General features: G+C 50.6%; 1 protein-coding gene across 5 annotated transcripts in view; it reads right to left on the bottom strand.

Moving 5' to 3' along the window:
* DOCK1 (dedicator of cytokinesis 1) overlaps positions 1 to 17,814 on the bottom strand; it is a 585,238-nt gene extending 567,424 nt beyond the window's left edge. For 2 of the 5 annotated variants that reach the window (XM_054659996.2, XM_063782260.1), the window contains exon 1: positions 17,639 to 17,813. In XM_054659996.2, the coding sequence (XP_054515971.1) occupies positions 17,639 to 17,684 (46 nt within the window). In that variant the 5' untranslated portion in view covers positions 17,685 to 17,813. Of the gene's footprint in view, positions 1 to 17,638 lie in introns of all 5 variants that reach the window. The other 3 variants (XM_054659994.2, XM_054659997.2, XM_054659991.2) reach the window with 2 other exon arrangements.
* Positions 17,815 to 18,614: the final 800 nt, after the last annotated feature.

The following is an 18,614-nucleotide window of genomic DNA, read 5'->3' as shown; positions in this document are numbered from 1 at the left end:
ACTTTAATATAGTTTGCAATCTTTTAATAACTAGCATACAATATTATTACAAAAATAATGGTCATTATTCTAAAACTAAAAGGTTCTAAGACTCTAGACCAGAGGTCGGCAAACTACAGCCTATGGGCCAAATGCGGCCCACAGCTTAGCTTTGTACTGCGCATAAGCTAAGAATGGTTCCCATCTTTTATTCTATTTTATTTTTTTAGATGGAGTTTCGTTCTTGTTGCCCAGACTGGAGTGCAATGGCACAATCTCGGCTCAACGCAACCTCCGCCTCCCGGGCTGAAGCAATTCTCCTGCCTCAGCCTCCCGAGTAGCTGGGATTACAAGCATGCGCTGCCACATCCGGCTAATTTGTATTTTTAGTAGAGATGGGGTTTCTCCATGTTGGTCAGGCTGGTCTCAAACTCCCAACCTCAGGTGCTCCGCCCACCTCAGCCTTCCAAAGTGCTGGAATTATAGGCGTGAGCCACCGTACCCGGTCCTCATCTTTTTTTTTAAAGGAGGTAAAACTAACATAACAGAAAATTAACCATTTTAAAGTATACAATTTAGTAGTGTTTAATATTTAGTACATTCCTAATGTTGTGCAACCACCACCTCTGCCTAGTTCTTAAGTATTTTCATCACTGCATAAGGAAACCCCAAAGTCACTGATACCATTTGGATGTCTGTCCCCTCCAAATCTCTTGTGGAAATGTGATCCCCAATGTTGAAGATGGGCCTTGTGGGAGGGATTTGGATCATGGCGCCTCCCTCCGGAATGGCTTCGCACCATCCTCTTGGTGAGGACCAAGTTCTTACTCAGTGAGTTCCCGAGACACTGGTTGTTTAAGAGTGTGGCAGCTCCTCCCCTCTCTTCCTCCTGCTCTTGTCCTGTGATGCACTGGCTCTCCCTTCCCCTTCTGCCATGATTGGAAGTTTCCGGATGCCTCTCCAGAAGCAGATGCCAGCACCATGACTCCTGTACAGCTTACAGAAACATGAGCCAATTATAATTCTTTTTTTTTTTTTTTTTTTTTTGATACAGGGTCTTACTCTGTCACCCAGGCTGAAATGCAGTGATGCAATCTCTGCAACCTCCACTTCCTGGGCTCCAGGGACCTAATCCTCCCACCTCAGCCTTTTGAATAGCTGGGACTACAGGTGTGTGCCACCACGCCTGTCTAATTTTTAAATTTTCTGTAGAGATGGGGTTTTGTCATGTTGTCTAGGCTGGTCTCCAACTTCTGGGCTCAAAGGATCAGCCTGCCTAGGCCTCCCAAGGTTTTGGGGCCACAGGCATGAACCACTGTGTCCAGCCTTATACCTCTTTTCTTATAAATTACCTAGCCTTGTGGATCACCTGAGGTCAGGAGTTCGAGACCAGCCTGGCCGACATGGCAAAACCCCATCTCTACTAAAAATACAAAAATTAACCAGGCGGGTGGTGCATGCCTATAGTCCCAGCTGCTCGGGAGGCTGAGGTAGGAGAATTGCTTGAACCCAGGAGGTGGAGGCTGCAGTGAGTTGAGATCGCGCCACTGCACTCCAGCCTGGGGAACAGAGCGAGACTCCATCTCAAATAAACAAACAAATCTCTCTCTCTCTCTCTCTTACCCATCCTCAAGTATTCCTTTATAGTAATGCAAACAGACTGACACTCCCACTAAGAGGCCACTCCCCATGATGCCCTCCCCTAGTCCCGGGCAACCACTAATCTGCTTTCTGTGTCTACAGATTTGCCTATTCTGGACATTTCATATAAACAGAATCACATTTCCTATTAATAGAATCATGTATGTCCCTCTGTGACCGGCTTCTTGCCCTTAGCATGTTTTCAAGGTTCACCCATGCTGTAGCATGATCGGTGTTTCATTCCTTTTCATGGCTGAATAATATTCCATTATAGGGACATACCATGTTTTCTTTATCCATTCATCCAATGATGGACATTTGAATTGTTTCTACCTTTTAAGTATTGTGACTAATGCTGCTACGAACAATTGTAAATAACTACTTGTTTGAACTTTTCTTTTTTTTTTTTTTTTTTGAGATACAGTCTTACTCTTCTGCTCAGACTGGAGTGCAATGGTGCGACCTCGGCTCACTGCAACCTCTGCCTCCCAGATTCAAGTGATTCTCCTGCCTCAGCCTCCCCAGTAGCTGGTATTACAGGTGCGAACCACCATGCCTGACTAATTGTTTTTGTATTTTTAGTAGAGACGGGGTTTCACCATGTTGCCCAGGCTAGTCTCAAACTCCTGACCTCAGGTGATCTGCCCGCCTCGGCGTCCCAACGTGCTGGGATTACAGGTGTGAGCCACCGTGCTCGGCCTGAACTTTTTGTAAAGGCAAGTGAAGCAGTGGGAGTGGAGAAGGAACAATGACATCAGTAAGTGGTTGTGATCAGCTAGTTGTAAACACCACTGCACTCGGACCAGCCTATGTGAACTGTTTCTACTTCTTCTGGGTGCACACCTAAGAGAAGAATCACTGGGTCAGATGGTAGTTCTAGGTTTAATGTCTTAACATAGTATCCTCCATTTTGCCTCTTGGCCTGCAAAACCTAAAGTATTTATTTTCTAGACCTCTGCAGAAAAAGCTTGCCAATCTGTGCTCTGAACAGAATTTATTATTCCTTTTAGCTGTTTAATGCTTTATAATTACAAAGTACTTTAGCATATATATTATATACTTTGATTTCATTGGCTTTTCATTACTGCATTTGGGAGCAGAAAAGACTGGTGGCAGGACCCTCATTTTACAGATGATCAAGACCTGAAAGCTCTGGGGAGCCCTACTGGGGTCCCACAATGACTAGGAGCTGGAAGCGGGACTCAAGCACAATCTCCCTTCAAAATCCACTTTTCTTCTATTCTCCCGCCAGCTAATCCAGTCACTGCAGACAAACATCAACAAGGGGACTAGGAAAGCGTTTTACTGGAACATTTTATTAAGAAGGAACTTTAATTTAATTTAATTGCCTTATAGCAATGTCAATGGGGGAAATTCTAGAACTTATTAAAATAACAGTGATATCCCCAAATCATCTGAAGAACACACAGAGTCGTGTAACTGACTTGCCCAACCCACCAACATCGCCACATATTTATCCAGCATGGACAAAGCGCCCATCTTAGCTCAGGAAGCCCATCGGGATGGAGCCCCCAGTGGGTACTTCCCACAGCGGGGGTGGAGGGAGCTTTAGGGCTGCTGACCCCGTCACCCACTGCATTCCTGAGCTGAGCCAACACTGCCTTAGTCCTGGAAGTGGTGCCCCCTCCAAGACGTAACTCCCCACCAACAGAAAACTCATGGTTCTCCAGGCAGTTCATGACATTTTGCTAAGATGAAATCTCTCCCTTTGCCTTCATTCAATGTACGACAAGGTGTGCCAGGGACCACAGCAGGTGCTGGGAAGAGAGAAAGCAACAGGATTAAGCCCTCACCCTCGAGAGCCCTCCGTCTAGCAGGGGACACGGAGCCACCACCTGCCCCCAGGGAGACTGGAGGGGAAGCATGTCGCAGAACTGCAGAGAGCGACACGGGATCGGGGGGTCATCCAGCCTGGGTTGGGATAAGAAAGCTTTTGTCCCTCAGAGCAACAGGCTGATGGCCACAGAGCTTGAGTATGGAAATAGCACAGACCGTCATCGGGGTCACCTAAGTCTCAGGCCTCCTGCACACACCCCCACCTCCCATTCCCCTTGGCCTCACCGGGCTGATTCTCAAAGCAACAACCCCCAAGAATAATGTGAAGAAATTTGGCCACTTGGCCATGGTGCCTGGAGGAACAGGACCATTCCTGCCTTTGAAAAATGGTCAGGAAAACACTTATGATGTTAGGAGGACTTGAAAACAAATCTTGTGAAGTTAATAGAAGCACAGCAATTTGAAAGAAAAATAATCACATTTCCTTCCTGCTAAATCGGTATTTGCCTCTGGTGAAGTCAATTATGTTAAAGAAAATAAGTTATTATTTTCGAAAAATAAAAAAGAGGTTGATAAGTGCCTTTATTCCAGCAAATAAAACTCCAAGAAGCAAGTGCTTGAGTTCCTGCGTTTAGGAAGGTCTCTAAGCAGCCTGCATGGGGTTTCTTAAAGGACATGTTGGGATGAGCCACACAATTCGTGTTCATCTGCACATCACTCCTGGCCTCAAGAGAAACTCATGTTTGTCTCTCAGAAGGAGAATGAAACACAGCCAGCTCCTAATGATCTTTAGACAGCCAAGAAGCTTGGCCGAAGGGCCCCCACACTCCCTCTTGGCTTTCTCCTCCTCCAAATCCTCTGTGCCCATCTGCACCTTGACTTTCTCCTCCTCCAAATCCTCTGTGCCCACCTGTCCAAATCCTCCGTGCCCACCTGTCCGAATCCTCCGTGCCCACTTGCACACCCTGCCAGACCAAGTCGTTGGGGTTTCTAGCTTTTCTTCCCAAATATACAGAAGTGACTTCACTGACTTTGCTGCTAATAACACAGTATCATTAGTAGCAGTAAGCAGCTGTTGAGTGTTTACCATGAGTTAGGCCATCCCGCCCCACTTACCCCCGGGACAGTTGGCAATGGCTGAGACATCCTGGCTTGACATCCTGGCAATGTCAATGGGGGAAATTCTAGAACTTATTAAAATACCAGTGATATCCCCAAATCATCTGAAGAACATACAGAGCTGGAGGGGGATCCTGCTACCGGGATCTACTGGGCAGGCCCTGCTAAGTATCCAGCAAGGTACAGGACAGCTCCCCAGGGTGAAAAATTATCCTGCCCAGAATGTCAACAGTGCAGGGACTGAGAAACTGTGCTGACATGACCCAGGTCATTCAACTCTCCAGCAACTCTGTGCAATAAAAAGTACCGTCATCACCTTGGACAAGCACACCAGCTGGGCACAGGCGGCTACGGCCACGCACCAGTAGGCAGCGGCAGCGGCATGCAAGCCCAGGCATCAGCAGAGCCCCCGCTGCACGCTGGTGGATCCTGGGCATCAGCGGAGCCCCCACTGCATGCTGGCAATCAATCCCAGGCATCAGTGGAGTCCCCGCTGCACGCTGGCAATCAATCCCAGGCATCAGTGGAGTCCCCGCTGCACGCTGGCAATCAATCCCAGGCATCAGTGGAGTCCCCGCTGCACGCTGGCAATCAATCCCAGGCATCAGTGGAGTCCCCGCTGCACGCTGGTGATCCTGAGCATCAGCGGAGCCCCACTGCACTGGCAATCCCGGGCAGCCTCCCCTGGAAGTCCCTTCTTTGTGTTGAAGCCACTTAATATTCACAGGGACCAGGCAATGAGTCTCAGGCAGGTCACTCTGCAGGCAGCACAAGCTCTCAATGGGCACAGCTGAGTCTCTCTCGTCCAGATGAGGAGCTACCTACTGCAGGCCCAAGCTCCTAACTATGCCTGGCTGACAAGAACTCATACCCAGAGTTCCATCACCCCAGAATCTGCTTTAGGGGTTCTGGCTAAGGAACTGAAGAAGGAAAACTCACAGCTCTATGCGCCTGGGGGAGACAGGCCTCTAATGTCCTCGACCCTGACCTCTTAAACTGGCCCTGGGTGCGCTTAGTCCTCGCATCTCCTCCCCACTCTCCTCCTCCTCCTTCCCACTTCCACCTACGGCTCCCAGGCCCTAAGGACTCAAGACCATTCTCACTGGGCCCTCAGCTCTCGCAAAATCTTGTCCCCACAGCCCGGGGTGGAACAAAGGGATAAGTCTCTTCCAGAAGGGGTCCAGAGGCCAATGTGATGAGGCCAGCAGTGCCCGGGGCCTGACTCGGATCAGCCACAGACCCTGTCAAGCTGAGGCAGGGGAGTAGGAATTGCAGACTGTGACCGGGGACCAGCCAGGTACCCAGCTAGACAGGAGTGGATCTGGGAATGAGGCCAGGATGGCCACGAAGGGCATTTTAAAGAGCTTCCGGGCTGGCTGCAGGCACCCACAGTCTGAGGAAACCTGATCAGAGAACCAGAATGAATGACAGGCCCTGAGAAGACAAAACCTGAATATGTTGGTTGAGCTGTGAAAAAATACAACATCGACAGTTCATTACCCACAAGCCCGAAATACCCACAAAGTTCCCAAACCCAAAGAGATTTCTGTAATTCATTTAACTGCAAAAGTCTAACCTGAGCGGAGAGGAGCTAATTACGGATGGCTTCCCTCGTGCTGTGAATGTTCACACGCTCATGGCAGCAGAATCAATATGCTCGACTCCAGGGTGTTGCCCAGAGCTGCTCGGGGGTGTCTGGCACAGGAGCCACAAGCACAGCTCCCACCTGTCTCTCTGCACTGTGACAAACTGGAATTCTGCAACACCGCTGGCCTCGCACAGCTCCCACCTGTCTCTCTGCACTGTGACAAACTGGAATTCTGAAACACCACTGGCCTCGAGAGTTTCAGATATGGAAGAGTTGGCTGTATCAGACTATAAACCCCATGAGGGCAGCTCCAGATACCAATGTCTAAGAACAGGGCTGGCAAGCAAACAGGAAGAAAGGAAGAAAGAAGGGAAGGAAGGAAAGGAGGGGGAGAAGGAAGGAGGGGAGGAAAGGAAGGAAGGGAGGAAGAAAGGACAGAAGGAATGAGGGAAGAAGGGGAGAAGGGAGGGAAGAAATGAGTTATTTCGAGGCAGAGTCTTCTTTAACTTATCTGTGGCTTAGGACAGAAGGTTTCCTAACCGAGGCTGAAACACACAGGCTTCATCATCATTCGTCTCTATGCATAGGTTACACAGCAGCCCAGGCTAGCTGCTTATGCAAGATGTTCATCTACTCACAACATAATCAATTACTAGAAAACTTGTCTACTAATAAGTAAAATAAAAATCATAAAACTTTGAGGAAAGTGAAACTCACAATGCCACACTGTCCTTTTCCAGTTTAAAACAATCACCAGAAATCATATATTTTCTCTATAAGAAGTTAATATTGACTGTATAATAGTTTAACATGAATAACCCAACACTAAGTAGTACTTTCTCTTCTCAGAGCTCTTCCACACACACTGTCCTGCTCTCTCCCCTGGGCAGAGCTGAGATGCACAGATGTGCTAGGATATGCCCTAACTCCAGGTAAGGGGCCTGGGGCTCAGGGAGGGCAGAGGTGGCAGCAGTTAAGTGCTGTACCCAGGAATACCAGGCCCTATTATTCAGGCTCTCAATCCAGTGCTCTAAACTCCACACCATAGTGTCCCAACGCCTAACTTTTAAGTCACTGTTGCTCTCCTTGATTTAACTTTATAGCCTTTCTCATTGCATACATACTCATAGACAAGAGTTATTTCAGAATATAAAGATTCCATTCTGTAAAGACAAAAAACACTTAAAAACAAAGACACGGTTCTCATTAGCAAGCTTTAGTACACAGCCTTCTGAGGCCAAAAGAATTAAACAGCACAGGAAAGGGGCCTGGGGTGTGCATGTGTTTTTGGATGGTGGGAACAGGAACAGCCAGACAGATATGAAAAGGACAGGACACACTGAGGCCAGGCACGGTGGCTCACGCCTGTAATCCCAGCACTTTGGGAGGCTAAGGTGGGCAGATCACGAGATCAGGAGATCGAGACCATCCTGGCTAACACAGTGAAACCCCGTGTTACTAACCCGTGTTAGTAACTAAACCCCGTGTTACTACTAAAAATACAAAAAATTACCAGATGCGGTGGTGCACACCTGTAATCCCAGCTACTTGGGAGGCTGAGGCAGGAAAACTGCTTGAACCCGGGAGACGGAGGTTGCAGTGGGCCAAGATTGTGCCACTGCACTCCAGCCTGGGCAACAGAGCAAGACTCCATCCCCCCCCCCAAAAAAGAAAAAGACACATTGAGAAAGCAGCACTGTTCTCGGGCTTGGTATACCCTGAAGAATATCCTGAAATCTATAGGACATAAGTAGCAAAATACACCCCAAGGAAAAAGGTGGCATCTGTCCTTGGCATCACTTCCGTCTTTATAGGGACATGAACATCTGTTCTGCCAAGTGACTTTCAGGGTGAAAGTCCTGAGGATGTACAACCTCTATGCTCAATGCCAATGAAGCTGAAGAGTCCAGACTAACATTCTTCCTGGTAATGGAAAATAAGCATCAATAGGAACACGTGGAGGAGACCACCAAATCCACATTCTCCTCTTCCTGCGAGGCACACAGTCAGATTACATTTCCCACCCCACTTGCTGCAGGTCTGACCAGAGACTCAGGTCACGGTGAGAAAATGTGAGCAGAAGGGATGGGCACCACCCCCAGACCAGGCCAGAAAGAAAATCTATGCACCATCCTCATCTCTTTCTTTCCCCATCTACAGGTTGAATGGCGAAGGGCAGTGGAGGGCAGACTGGCAGGGTCGAAGGAGCCAGAGACTCTGAATGGCTGGGCAGAGCAGAGCCCCTGCTCACCCTCCCCACCGCCCACTTTGACACAAATGAAAAACAAACTTGTATTGTATGAAGCCAGCAAAATGTTGGGGCTGTTTGTTACAGCAGCTAGCTAACAGTCAGAAAGGAAATCATGACTGTTACATAAATACACCTAAGTTTACCTAGTGTAACCAATTAAGTTAAATCACTCCCCTGGGTGTGGTGGCTCACATCTCTAATCCCTGCACTTTGGTCAAGAGTTTGTGACCAGGGCAACATAACAAGACCCTCTCCCAATCTCCTTAAAAAAAGTTTTTTAAAATTAGCTAGACCTGTAGTCCCAGCTACTCAGAAGGCCAGGGTTGGAGGATCACTTGAGCCTGGGAGTTCAAGGTTGCAGTGAGCTATGATCGCATCACTGCACTCTGGTCTGGCCAGTAGACCAAGAGCCTGTCTATAAAAATAAATACATAAAATAAAATTTAAAACTGAAACAAATCACTCAAGATGGCATAAAAATCTTGCATCACACTCCTCAGGAGATGCAGCAACAAATCATAGGTCTAAACAGCAACTGCAACTAGATAAAGACTCAAGGTAACATTTCTGATGAGAGATGTAGAGATCTGCCTTCATCCTGTCCCTTCAGGACCCCCCAGCAATCAATAAGAACTACAGTCCCTGATCTAACCTCAGAGCTAACATTAAAATTCTGACCAGCACTTTGCAACAGGCAGGGGCTACAGAAGCAATTGGGCCCATGCAGCAGGGCTGGGGAGAGCCTGAATTAAGCTAGAGATTCAGTCCCAAGCAACACAGCCTTCTACTTACAAAGCAATCAATAAAGGATGAAAGAAACTAACATTATCAAGCACAGACCATGGGCCCGGTTTGGGCTAGGTTATCTCTTTCTCCTCAGAAGGGCTCAAAGAGGTTGGTGTTATCACCAGTTTTACAAAGGAGAAACTCAGGCTTAAGGTAAATAACCCCCAAGGTGACATGCCTAATAAGACACCAGGCTGATATTCAAAGACGGATCTCTATGACCCCTAACCTGAGCTGTTTTGACAGCACACACTATATGCCAAGAGAAAGCATCTTTTTCTCCTCAAGGCACCCAAATGAAAATTTAACGAACTGACAGACATCTGTCTGGGGTGAAACCATCTGCCTTTTGAAGACAGGGAGTGCCTGCATGGATACTCAGTTTCCCACGTGCATGTGGGCATGTGGATAACTGCAGAGTGGCAGGCCAAAACTGAGCTTGCAAGTCATCATCAAGAAGCCCGGTGTCATTTATTTGTCACAAGCCAAGCCCCCTCCCTTGCCCCATTAGCTCCTGATATTAAAGCGCTTTTCTGACGGCCCAAGGCCACGGAGGGCCATGCAAGGTGCGAGTGGAGGACAGAAGCCAGCCTCGTGGGCTGTGGAGAAGAACAGTGCCCCCTGGAGTTGTGTGGGACAGCCCTGGGTCACCAAGTGTGTGACACCAGCACCAAAGCCCGGGTTTTGCCATCACTGTCCAAATGGGATTCCAGAGCCAGTATGAGGCCGGCTGCCCTACTCATGCTACAAAAACATAAATGGTAAGAAATTGGAATTAAGTCCAAGCAGGATATGTGAATATCCTAATGCTAAATGCAGCTTAAGCCCAGGTAGGTTGAGCTCAAAGAGACTGAGCCACACTCACAGGAGAATGATCACACTTAAAGAACTGCTCTGAAGTTCCTGTTTGGATCTCAAACTACCTGATTGCATTGTTCTGTCACTAATTTGATTACAAGGAATTTCCAGATCTGAACAGAAACAAATCGGAGTCCATTAGAAATCTCCTTACCTCCCTGGAGTCCAGTAGCACCAGGGACCCATGGGCTTGCAGGAAAAAAAAAAAAAAAAATTCAAAGGCCACTAAAGACAGAGGGAAACTGTAGATGAAAAGTCTTATGTTATCAAAATCATACTGTTATGGCCTACACTGTGTCCCTCCAAATCCATATGTCAGTGTTCTAACCTCAGAAATTCAGCATCCTGGATGTGTGACTGTATTTGGAGGCAGGGAATTTAAAGAGGTGACTAAGTTAAAGTGTGGTCTTTACGGTAGGGTAGGCCCTTATCCAGTATGACTAGTGTCCTTTCTTTTTTTTTTTTTCCGAGATGGAGTCTCGCTCTGTCGCCCAGGCTGGAGTACAGTGGCGCAATCTCGGCTCACTGCAAGCTCCGCCTCCCGGGTTCACGCCATTCTCCTGCCTCAGCCTCCCGAGTAGCGGGACTACAGGCACCCACCACCACGCCCGGCTAGTTTTTTGTATTTTTAGTAGAGACAGGGTTTCACCGTGTTAGCCGGGAGGGTCTCGATCTCCTGACCTCGTGATCTCCCCGCCTTGGCCTCCCAAAGTGCTAGGATTACAGGCGTGAGCCACCGCGCCCGGTCTCTTTTTTTTTTTTTGAGATGGAGTTTTGCTCTTGTTGCCCAGGCTGAAGTACAATGGCGCAATCTTGGCTCACTGCAACCTCCGCCTCCAAGGTTCCAGTGATTCTCCTGCCTCAGCCTCCCCAGTAGCTGGGATTACAGGCGCCCGCCACCATACCAGGTTAATTTTTTGTATTTTTACTAGAGATGGGGTTTCACCATATTGGCCAGGCTGGTCTCTAACCCCTGACCTCAGGTGGCCCGTCCACCTCAGCCTCCCAAAGTGCTGGGATTACAGGTGTGAGCCACCGAGGCTGGCCATAGTGGCCTTATAAGAAGAGGAAATGAGGACACTGACACACACCGAAGGAAGACCCTATGAAGACAGGGTGAAGACAGCTGTCTGTAACCCAAGGAGAGAGGTCTCAGAAGAAACCAACCACCAAAACACCTTGACTCCAGCATTACAGAATTGTGAAAAAACACAGTCCTGTTGGTTAAGCCACCCTGCCTTGTGGTCCTTTGTTATGGTAGCTCCAGTCAACTAACACACAAATTCCACACTGTGATTTCAACGTCAGCTCCAAAGCACTTCCCATCATATCAATAAAAGCAAATTGAGGAACAGTGGCTGATGGCAAATGCAATCCATTTGCATAACAATGTTTCCAAACTGCCTTAAGATACATTAATTAGTTCCTGTCAACTCCCATCAGCCCAACCTCAGTGAAGCAAAGCCCACAGTACCATCCTGAACATCGCTGCTTAAAAACGCAGAAACCAGGCTGGAAGAGGTTCAAACACTCACCCTGGGTCATATGCATGAAGAGTGGCCTTGTCAGGGCTAAAACTCAAACTCTGACCCCGCCTCGGGCGCCTCCTCATTTCCTCCCTGAAGGCCTTCCGGATGCACTGAAGGGTTTGAAAAGTGAACATCTTGACAACCGCATCTTGACAAGCGACCACCTGGTGTTAGCCGTGGTCTCCACACTGGTGCATGTGCCCGGTCAGCCTTCCACTCCATGATGTCTCTTCAAACTGGATCAAAGTCCTTCCCTGAATACACTCCACAATTTCACAGCTCAGTGGACCCGCTCATACAGCGCCCCCATCAGCACGCCCTGGGTTGGCTGCCTTCTCCTGTACCGCAGCAGCACAGGGAGCTGCACGCTGGCTCCCAAATGAAACCAAGGCAAATGCAAACTCCAACCACAATGACAGACAACTACACACCTACACAAGCAATAAGGACGGTGACAAATGATGGCAAGGATTCCGAGAAATCTACAATCACATATACGCTGCTGGTGAGAATGTGAACTGGCACAGTTACTCTGCCAAACAGGAAAGTTTGGCAGTTTCTTAAAAAGCTAAACATCCAACTACCAGACGACTCAGCCTCTGCACTCCTGGGCATTTATCCCAGAAAATGAAGACTTAGGTTCACACTAAAACCTGTATGTGCTTGTTGACAGCAGCTGTATTTGTCACAGCCAAACTCAGATGTCCTTCGACAGGTGAACAGTTAATCTGGGGCATATCCAGACCATGAAATGATACTCAGCAAAGAAAAGAAGCAACACCCGGATGAATATCCAGAGAGAGATACTGAGTGAAAAAAGCCAATCCCGAAAGCTTACCTCCTATGCAATTTCATTAATGGAACACTCTTTAAAGGACAATATTATAAAAACACAGAACAGGCAAAGGGTGGCCAGGATTTGAGGGGAGAAAGGCGTGGAGGGAGGTAGGCGTGGTGCTTGTGGTGCTGGAAATGTTCTGTACCTTGACTATTGATGTCAATATCCCAGTCGTGATGCTGTACTACAGCTTTACAAGATGTAACCTTAGGTGAAACTAGTAATGGCTACTCACGATCTCCCTGAATTATATTTTACACCCGCATTTGGCTATAATTATCTGAAAATACAAAGTTTAATGCAATCATCTGAAAATACAAAGTACAGAGAGGAAGAAAAGAAAGAAGGGAAAAGGGAGGGAGGGAAGGAGGGTGGGGACAGTGTACAAGCGTGCACTTGCTACAGCGATGGCCCTGGGGTGTCAGCGCCACACCCAGCAAAGGACACCACGTGGCCTATTTCTTCCTCCCCATTTCACTACCTGCATCCACAGAGGTGATAAAGAGACAGAACTACTGACACGCACTAAGACAATCCTGATCAGATGTCTGGTATCCTAGGCAAACAATGGCATAGAAATAAATTTAAATTTTTTATGTTTCCAAAGTAAAATCAGGTTTGTAGAAATATAATATGCCCTGATTTGGTTTTGCTGCAATTCCAGTGAATGAAAATGCCTGCATTTCTATTTACTTATGATCAAATCTAATTTTTCTTCCCCAAAATAGCAGCTTGCTTGCTACTCTAGATAACAAAAGAGATCTCTCATCAACTCCCACGCTCCCAAATTTATTTGGATATCACACAATTCCTAGCAATTATCATTGCTCAGAGCTAATGTGAAGGCATGCAAGTCAGGCTCCTCACACTGAGCAAATGTGACTTCTACCCCAATTAGAAAGCAAAACACACTATCAAGAAACCAACTTTTGAAGAAAGGCATTTTTCCGGCAACCTGTTAAACGCACACAGAAGTCACTTGTCACTACGTTTCTAAACTTTATGCTTTATTAAATAAAAAGTTAACAAAAGCAACGCTTCATTGAGTACTTGGCATATCTTAAACGCAGGGCTAAATTCTCTGCCAACATCATCTCAGCGAGTCCTCACAACTCGGCAGCAAGCAGGCTTGGTTCCACTTCACAGATGAGAAAACCAAGGCTAAGAAAGTATGAATAATTTGCTCAAGGGTCCCATTATGAATAAGAGCAGTGCCAATGCCCCATCCCATTTGAGAGCTGCACTTGGAAGTGGCCAAAGTGAAGAGCACACTTGGGTTCACTACCTTCAATGAACTTAGTAACAGATCTCAAGGGTGCAAGAGAGCCTCACCCTGCAAGCTTCTCTCCCATCATCTGTATTAGTTTTCCACTGCTGCCATAACAAATTCCCACAACCCAGCCAGCTTAAAACCACACAAATTTATTATCTCAGTTCCACAGGCCACACGCCCAGCAGCTCAGGGTCTCAAAATCAAGGTGTTGGCTGGCTGGGCTCTTAGCAGGAGGCCCTGGGGAGGAAATCTGTTTCCAAGCTCATTCAGGGTGTTGGCAGGATCCAATTCTTTGTGACTGCCGGTCATTAGCTAGGGGCCTCCCGTAGCTCCCTGAGGCCTCTCTCTGGTCCTTGCAAGTGAGCCCCTACATCTCAGGGCCAGCAACTGTGCTTCCAAACATAGGATCTTCTGACTGCCTGTTTCACAACTTTGACAGCCAAAGTTCTCTGTGCCCATGTGGATGGTCCTGAATAATCTCCCATCTACCAATTCCAAGTAACCTGAATCACATCTGCCAAGTCCCTTTTGCCATGTAACATATCGAATTCACAGAGTCTGGGGATTAGGGCGTGGACCTTTTTGGGGACCATTATTCTGCCTTCAACACCATTGTTGAGATGTGAGTGAGTGAGCACATGGTCCTCACGTGTGATTCTAGAACATACTGCATCTTTTCACCTAATCTTAGGAACAGGATCCATGGCAACATAATTTTATTGATGTCAGGACATAAAACTGCCTACTGGGCTGTGAGAGAAAAGATCATCTGGCCAGTGTGACAGCTGAGTCAAGGTTTATGCCTGTTAATATGCCAGGCCCGTAAACATGACCCACCAACTCAAAACCAAGGGGGAAACGCGGGCTGGTAAATTTCACAGGCAGCCCCCAGTGGAATGAATTGGGAGGAACCAGCATTTCCTGCCTTTGCAGAAGGAACCCCAGATCAGCTGTTTACTCCTTTCCCAATTTTACAAAATAAATATACAACTGAAGTATCTCATTTACAAACAATGCTTCTAACAGATTCCAAGTACTTGCAAACAATAAGCTGTGATTCATGTTTCCAAATGAGATGGAGTTTTATCATTTTCTTTCCCCTCGTGATTCATTCATGGGCCAAGTGGCCAGAGTGGAAGTGTGGTCCACCCACAGAGCCACCAGAGCGCCTCCAGGGAAACACAGCCCTGTTGTTAAGCTCCGAAAAATGCTGGAGTTGGTAAGGATGGTGGAGGGGTCCTCCAGTAATTTTCCCTTAGGTGGAAACAGCCAATCACCTACTGGAAATAAATCCCTACATCCCAGCACCTACATCCTTCCCAGTCAACACCCTTCGTGAGAACCACTAAAATCCTCCCACTGCACACTTGCAGACAAGTGGGGAGCCTGGGATGGCCCCATTGCGCTCATGCTCAGCTCCCCTCCCACCCTCCCTGATGGGGGACTCGCTCTGGATGCCGACGGAGTGGTGCTGTCTCATTACTGTCTACCCAGCAAGCTGCCATCTGCACCCAGTGAGAGGAAGCACAGCAGCCACTCTCTTCTCTACCTTCAGCCCTTCACATCTTCCCTAGCATTTCCTGGCAAAACCATCCCAGATACTTTTCGCCTTTTAAAATTTTCCAACGGTTTTCTATTTTTTCTTTTTTTAACTTTTTTAAATTTATTTTTTCTTAATAATCAAACATGGAGTTTTCTTAAAACCTAAGTATTAGCAAGAGGTGTGATGTTAGAAGTCACCACCATGAGCGCTGGTGAAGCTTCTGGAAGGTGTGAGACTCAAGCGCACCACCCTGTCCTGGCCCTCAGCCTCCTCCCCAGCAAGGAGACCCCGTTCTCCCATCTACGAACATTCTTTTCGGTCTTCTCCAGACCATCCAGCTACACTATAGGATCCTAACTGACACCATCCAGGTCTCTCTGGGGGCAGACGAAGGGTAACAAGGTCTCTTAAAATGTGGCGTCCCAAAGAGAAGCCCTCCCCATCTGCAGGCAAGCACAGGACACTGTGACAGCTGAACCCAGGGCGGCCACATTTCACACCCAGGAGGCACCACTTACTGGTGATGTGAGCTCAGGCAAGCAATCCACCTCTTCCTTGCCTCTGTAGAATGGGAGCAGTGATGGCCCCACTGCACCCCGATGGCCCCCACTACACCCCCAATGGCCACTACTGCACCCTGGCCATGGGCACCTAAGTTGCTTCCTCAGCAGGGCCAGGGCTATGGGATGCCTGCTCCTCTGCCAGCCTCCTGCCTCTCCTGCCTATCCACCTCTTCCTCTCTCTCTGAGTGTGCTGGTGCTAGGTTCCCTGGGAGTCAGTCCTCAGCTCTCACCTCTACACACTACCCCCGCAGGGACCCCCACTGTCGCCACACCCCAAGCATTCTCAGGTGGAATATCCACCCCGAACCTCTCGCCTCCGATGCAGACTGAAGGCCCGTGCCAAGTGCCCCAGACTGAATCCATTAGGTGGTGCACAGGGTGCAGGTTACACACTGAGTCTGCAGTCAGATGAGCTCTCCTGCACTTTTGTGAATGTGTCTGGGCCTCGGTTTCCTCATCTGCAAAATGGGGAGATGGGGAGGAAGCTCAGCCATAATGGTCCTGAAGCAAGGAGGCCCCCTATGCCTCCCAGCATGTGGAACAAGCTAAGTGCAGACCCGGTAGGACCCAGGGCTGTCCTAGGACTGTCCCCGTGACCACTGTCCAGCTGGCTCCGTGGTCAGGGCCCACTGTAAGTCATTGACAGCAGAGAGAAGCAACTGTTCACAGAAAGGAGAGCGCTCCGGGGACAAGGGCTGCCAGGGCGCTTCCCAAAAGTCAGAGAGCCAGGATTCGAACCACACCAGCAGAGGGTCGGGCAGGTCCAGCACGGGCCAGGCACAGAATGGGCGCGGGGCTGCTGCTGAGACGGTGCCCTTGGAGGACACAGCCTGGGCTGTGGGAGGCGAGACCACCAAAGGTCTTCCCAGTCGGGTCGAGTGGCCTGGATGAGGCAGGCGGTCAAGGATGTCTGTGGATGGTGGGACGGGGAATAGCAAGCCCGAAAACCAACTGGGAAGATCCCGGACCCGGGAGAGCAGGAGAGTAGCCACGGCCCAGTCCCGACACCAGGCGCGCAGATCAGGAAGAGGTGGGCGTCCGCAGGCCTCGGCGACCGGCTGCGAGTCCCCGGGGCGCAAGGATGCGGGTCCCACGCGGACGGGCCCGTCTATTCAGCCGCAAGGGAAAGCCTCCCTCTCAGGAATGCGCACTCGGGTCCGAAATGTAAACTTGCAACCCGACTCCTTCCATCCCCCCTCGGAAGCGACAAAGAGCCGCGGAGCAAAAACAGGCCCCCGCTCTCCCGGACGGGTCTCCAGGCCCGGGGCCACTGGGGCGCTCGGCCGCTCGCCTTCTCTCCAAGGTCCCACACGGTCCCCAGCGAGACCGCCGAGGGGCAAGGGGCGCTGGCCACCCAGGTCGCGCCCGCTCCTCCCCGCCGGGAAAGGGCGGAATTCTCCGCTGGGACCGCGCCGACCTGAGCCCGCCCACCCAGAGCCCGGACGCGGGACGCAAGTTCATCCAAGAAGCAGAAGCCGCCGCGAGACAGTGGCCCCTGGGCTTCCCTGACGGGCCCAGCCGCGCAGATAGCAGCGGCCGGGGCCGGGGAGTTGGGGGTAGCCCGGGGGGCTCCACGGCAGAGGTCCAGAGGAGCGGGCGTCGGAGGGGACACCCTAGGGAGGGACGCGCCCGCCCCCATTCCCACCCCACCCCCTCGTGTTCCCGACCCGGATCCCCGGGGCTGGAGCTGACGCCGCCGGGGGCGCGGGGCGGCCCGGGTCGCTGGGCATTGCGAGCGGGGCGGCGGCGCGGGCGGAAGCGCCTCTCCCCGGCCCGGCGGCCGCTCGGGGCGGCGGCAACAGGCGCCCGGCACACCCGCCCCGCCGGAGCCTGGGCTTGGGGCGAGAGGCGCGGCGGCGGCGGCGCTGCTCACCCACGCCGTACTTCTCCTCGCGCTTGGTGGGCACCCAGCGCGTCATGGCGCCGCCGGAGCCGCCGCGGGTCGGGCAGGAAACTCCGCGTCTAGGCCGCCATTTTCCATTCCTTTCGAGCCGCGACAGGATGGGGAGGAAAAAGTTTGCGGCGGAGGCGGCGTCATGTGGGACGGGGCGGGCGGAGCGTCGCGGGCCGGATGGGAAAGGCCGGGAGCGCCGGCGGGAGGCGGGACGGCCGCGGGCTCTGCGCCCGCCCTCGGCGCGGACCCTGGGCCCCGACCCCGCGGTCGCCGGGGCTCCCCTTCCTCTGTCCCAGTGCGCCCAGCCCCGCGCCCCGCACCCGGGCACCCCCGCGGGGTTCTCCTGAGTTCCTGGAGCTCCCGGGGCTGGCGCTCACGCCGTGAGAGGGGTGCGCCCTTAGTGGGGCGGGACGGACGGGGGGTTTCTACGGGAGGTAGGAAACGGGCGGCTTGCAAGGCGCGGGCTTAGGCCGGAGCCTGGTGGTGCGAGGTCCCCAGCTCGGATTTCTCCCTGGTGGAGAGTCCCGGAGCAGAACAAACCAGCAGAGGCCCTGGAAAGGGTCCTCCTGAGCACGTGGCTCATTCATTCATTCGACAAACGTTACCTGAGCGCCTGCCCACTCATTGCCCGAGTGTGCTGGGAGCGCCGCACCAACTGCCTGGTAGGTGGGAGAAGGGACACGTCAGGTAACAAACAGCACAGGTAAGTGCCGGCCACTCAAATGGGGTGGAAAGAGGTGGCACAGCGCTGCCGAGGGAGTGCGTTCCAGACAGGTGACCTCTTGCTTGGGTGCTGAATGAGTGGAGTTTTCCAGAAAGACCAAGAGGAAGCAGCCGCAGAAACCTCAGCCCAGCTGGGCTTGCAGAAGCTAATGCTAGAATAGTTGTGGGACTCAGGATCTGCTGAAGTCGGGGGAAGAGAGAAGTAGGGAAAGGAAAGCCCAGGCCACGCGTG

This window comes from Pan troglodytes, chromosome 8, assembly GCF_028858775.2.
Source record: "Pan troglodytes isolate AG18354 chromosome 8, NHGRI_mPanTro3-v2.0_pri, whole genome shotgun sequence".
NCBI classification, from domain to species: domain Eukaryota; kingdom Metazoa; phylum Chordata; class Mammalia; order Primates; family Hominidae; genus Pan; species Pan troglodytes.
Note: the sequence above shows the minus strand (reverse complement) of the source record. Positions and strands in the feature narration are given on the sequence as shown.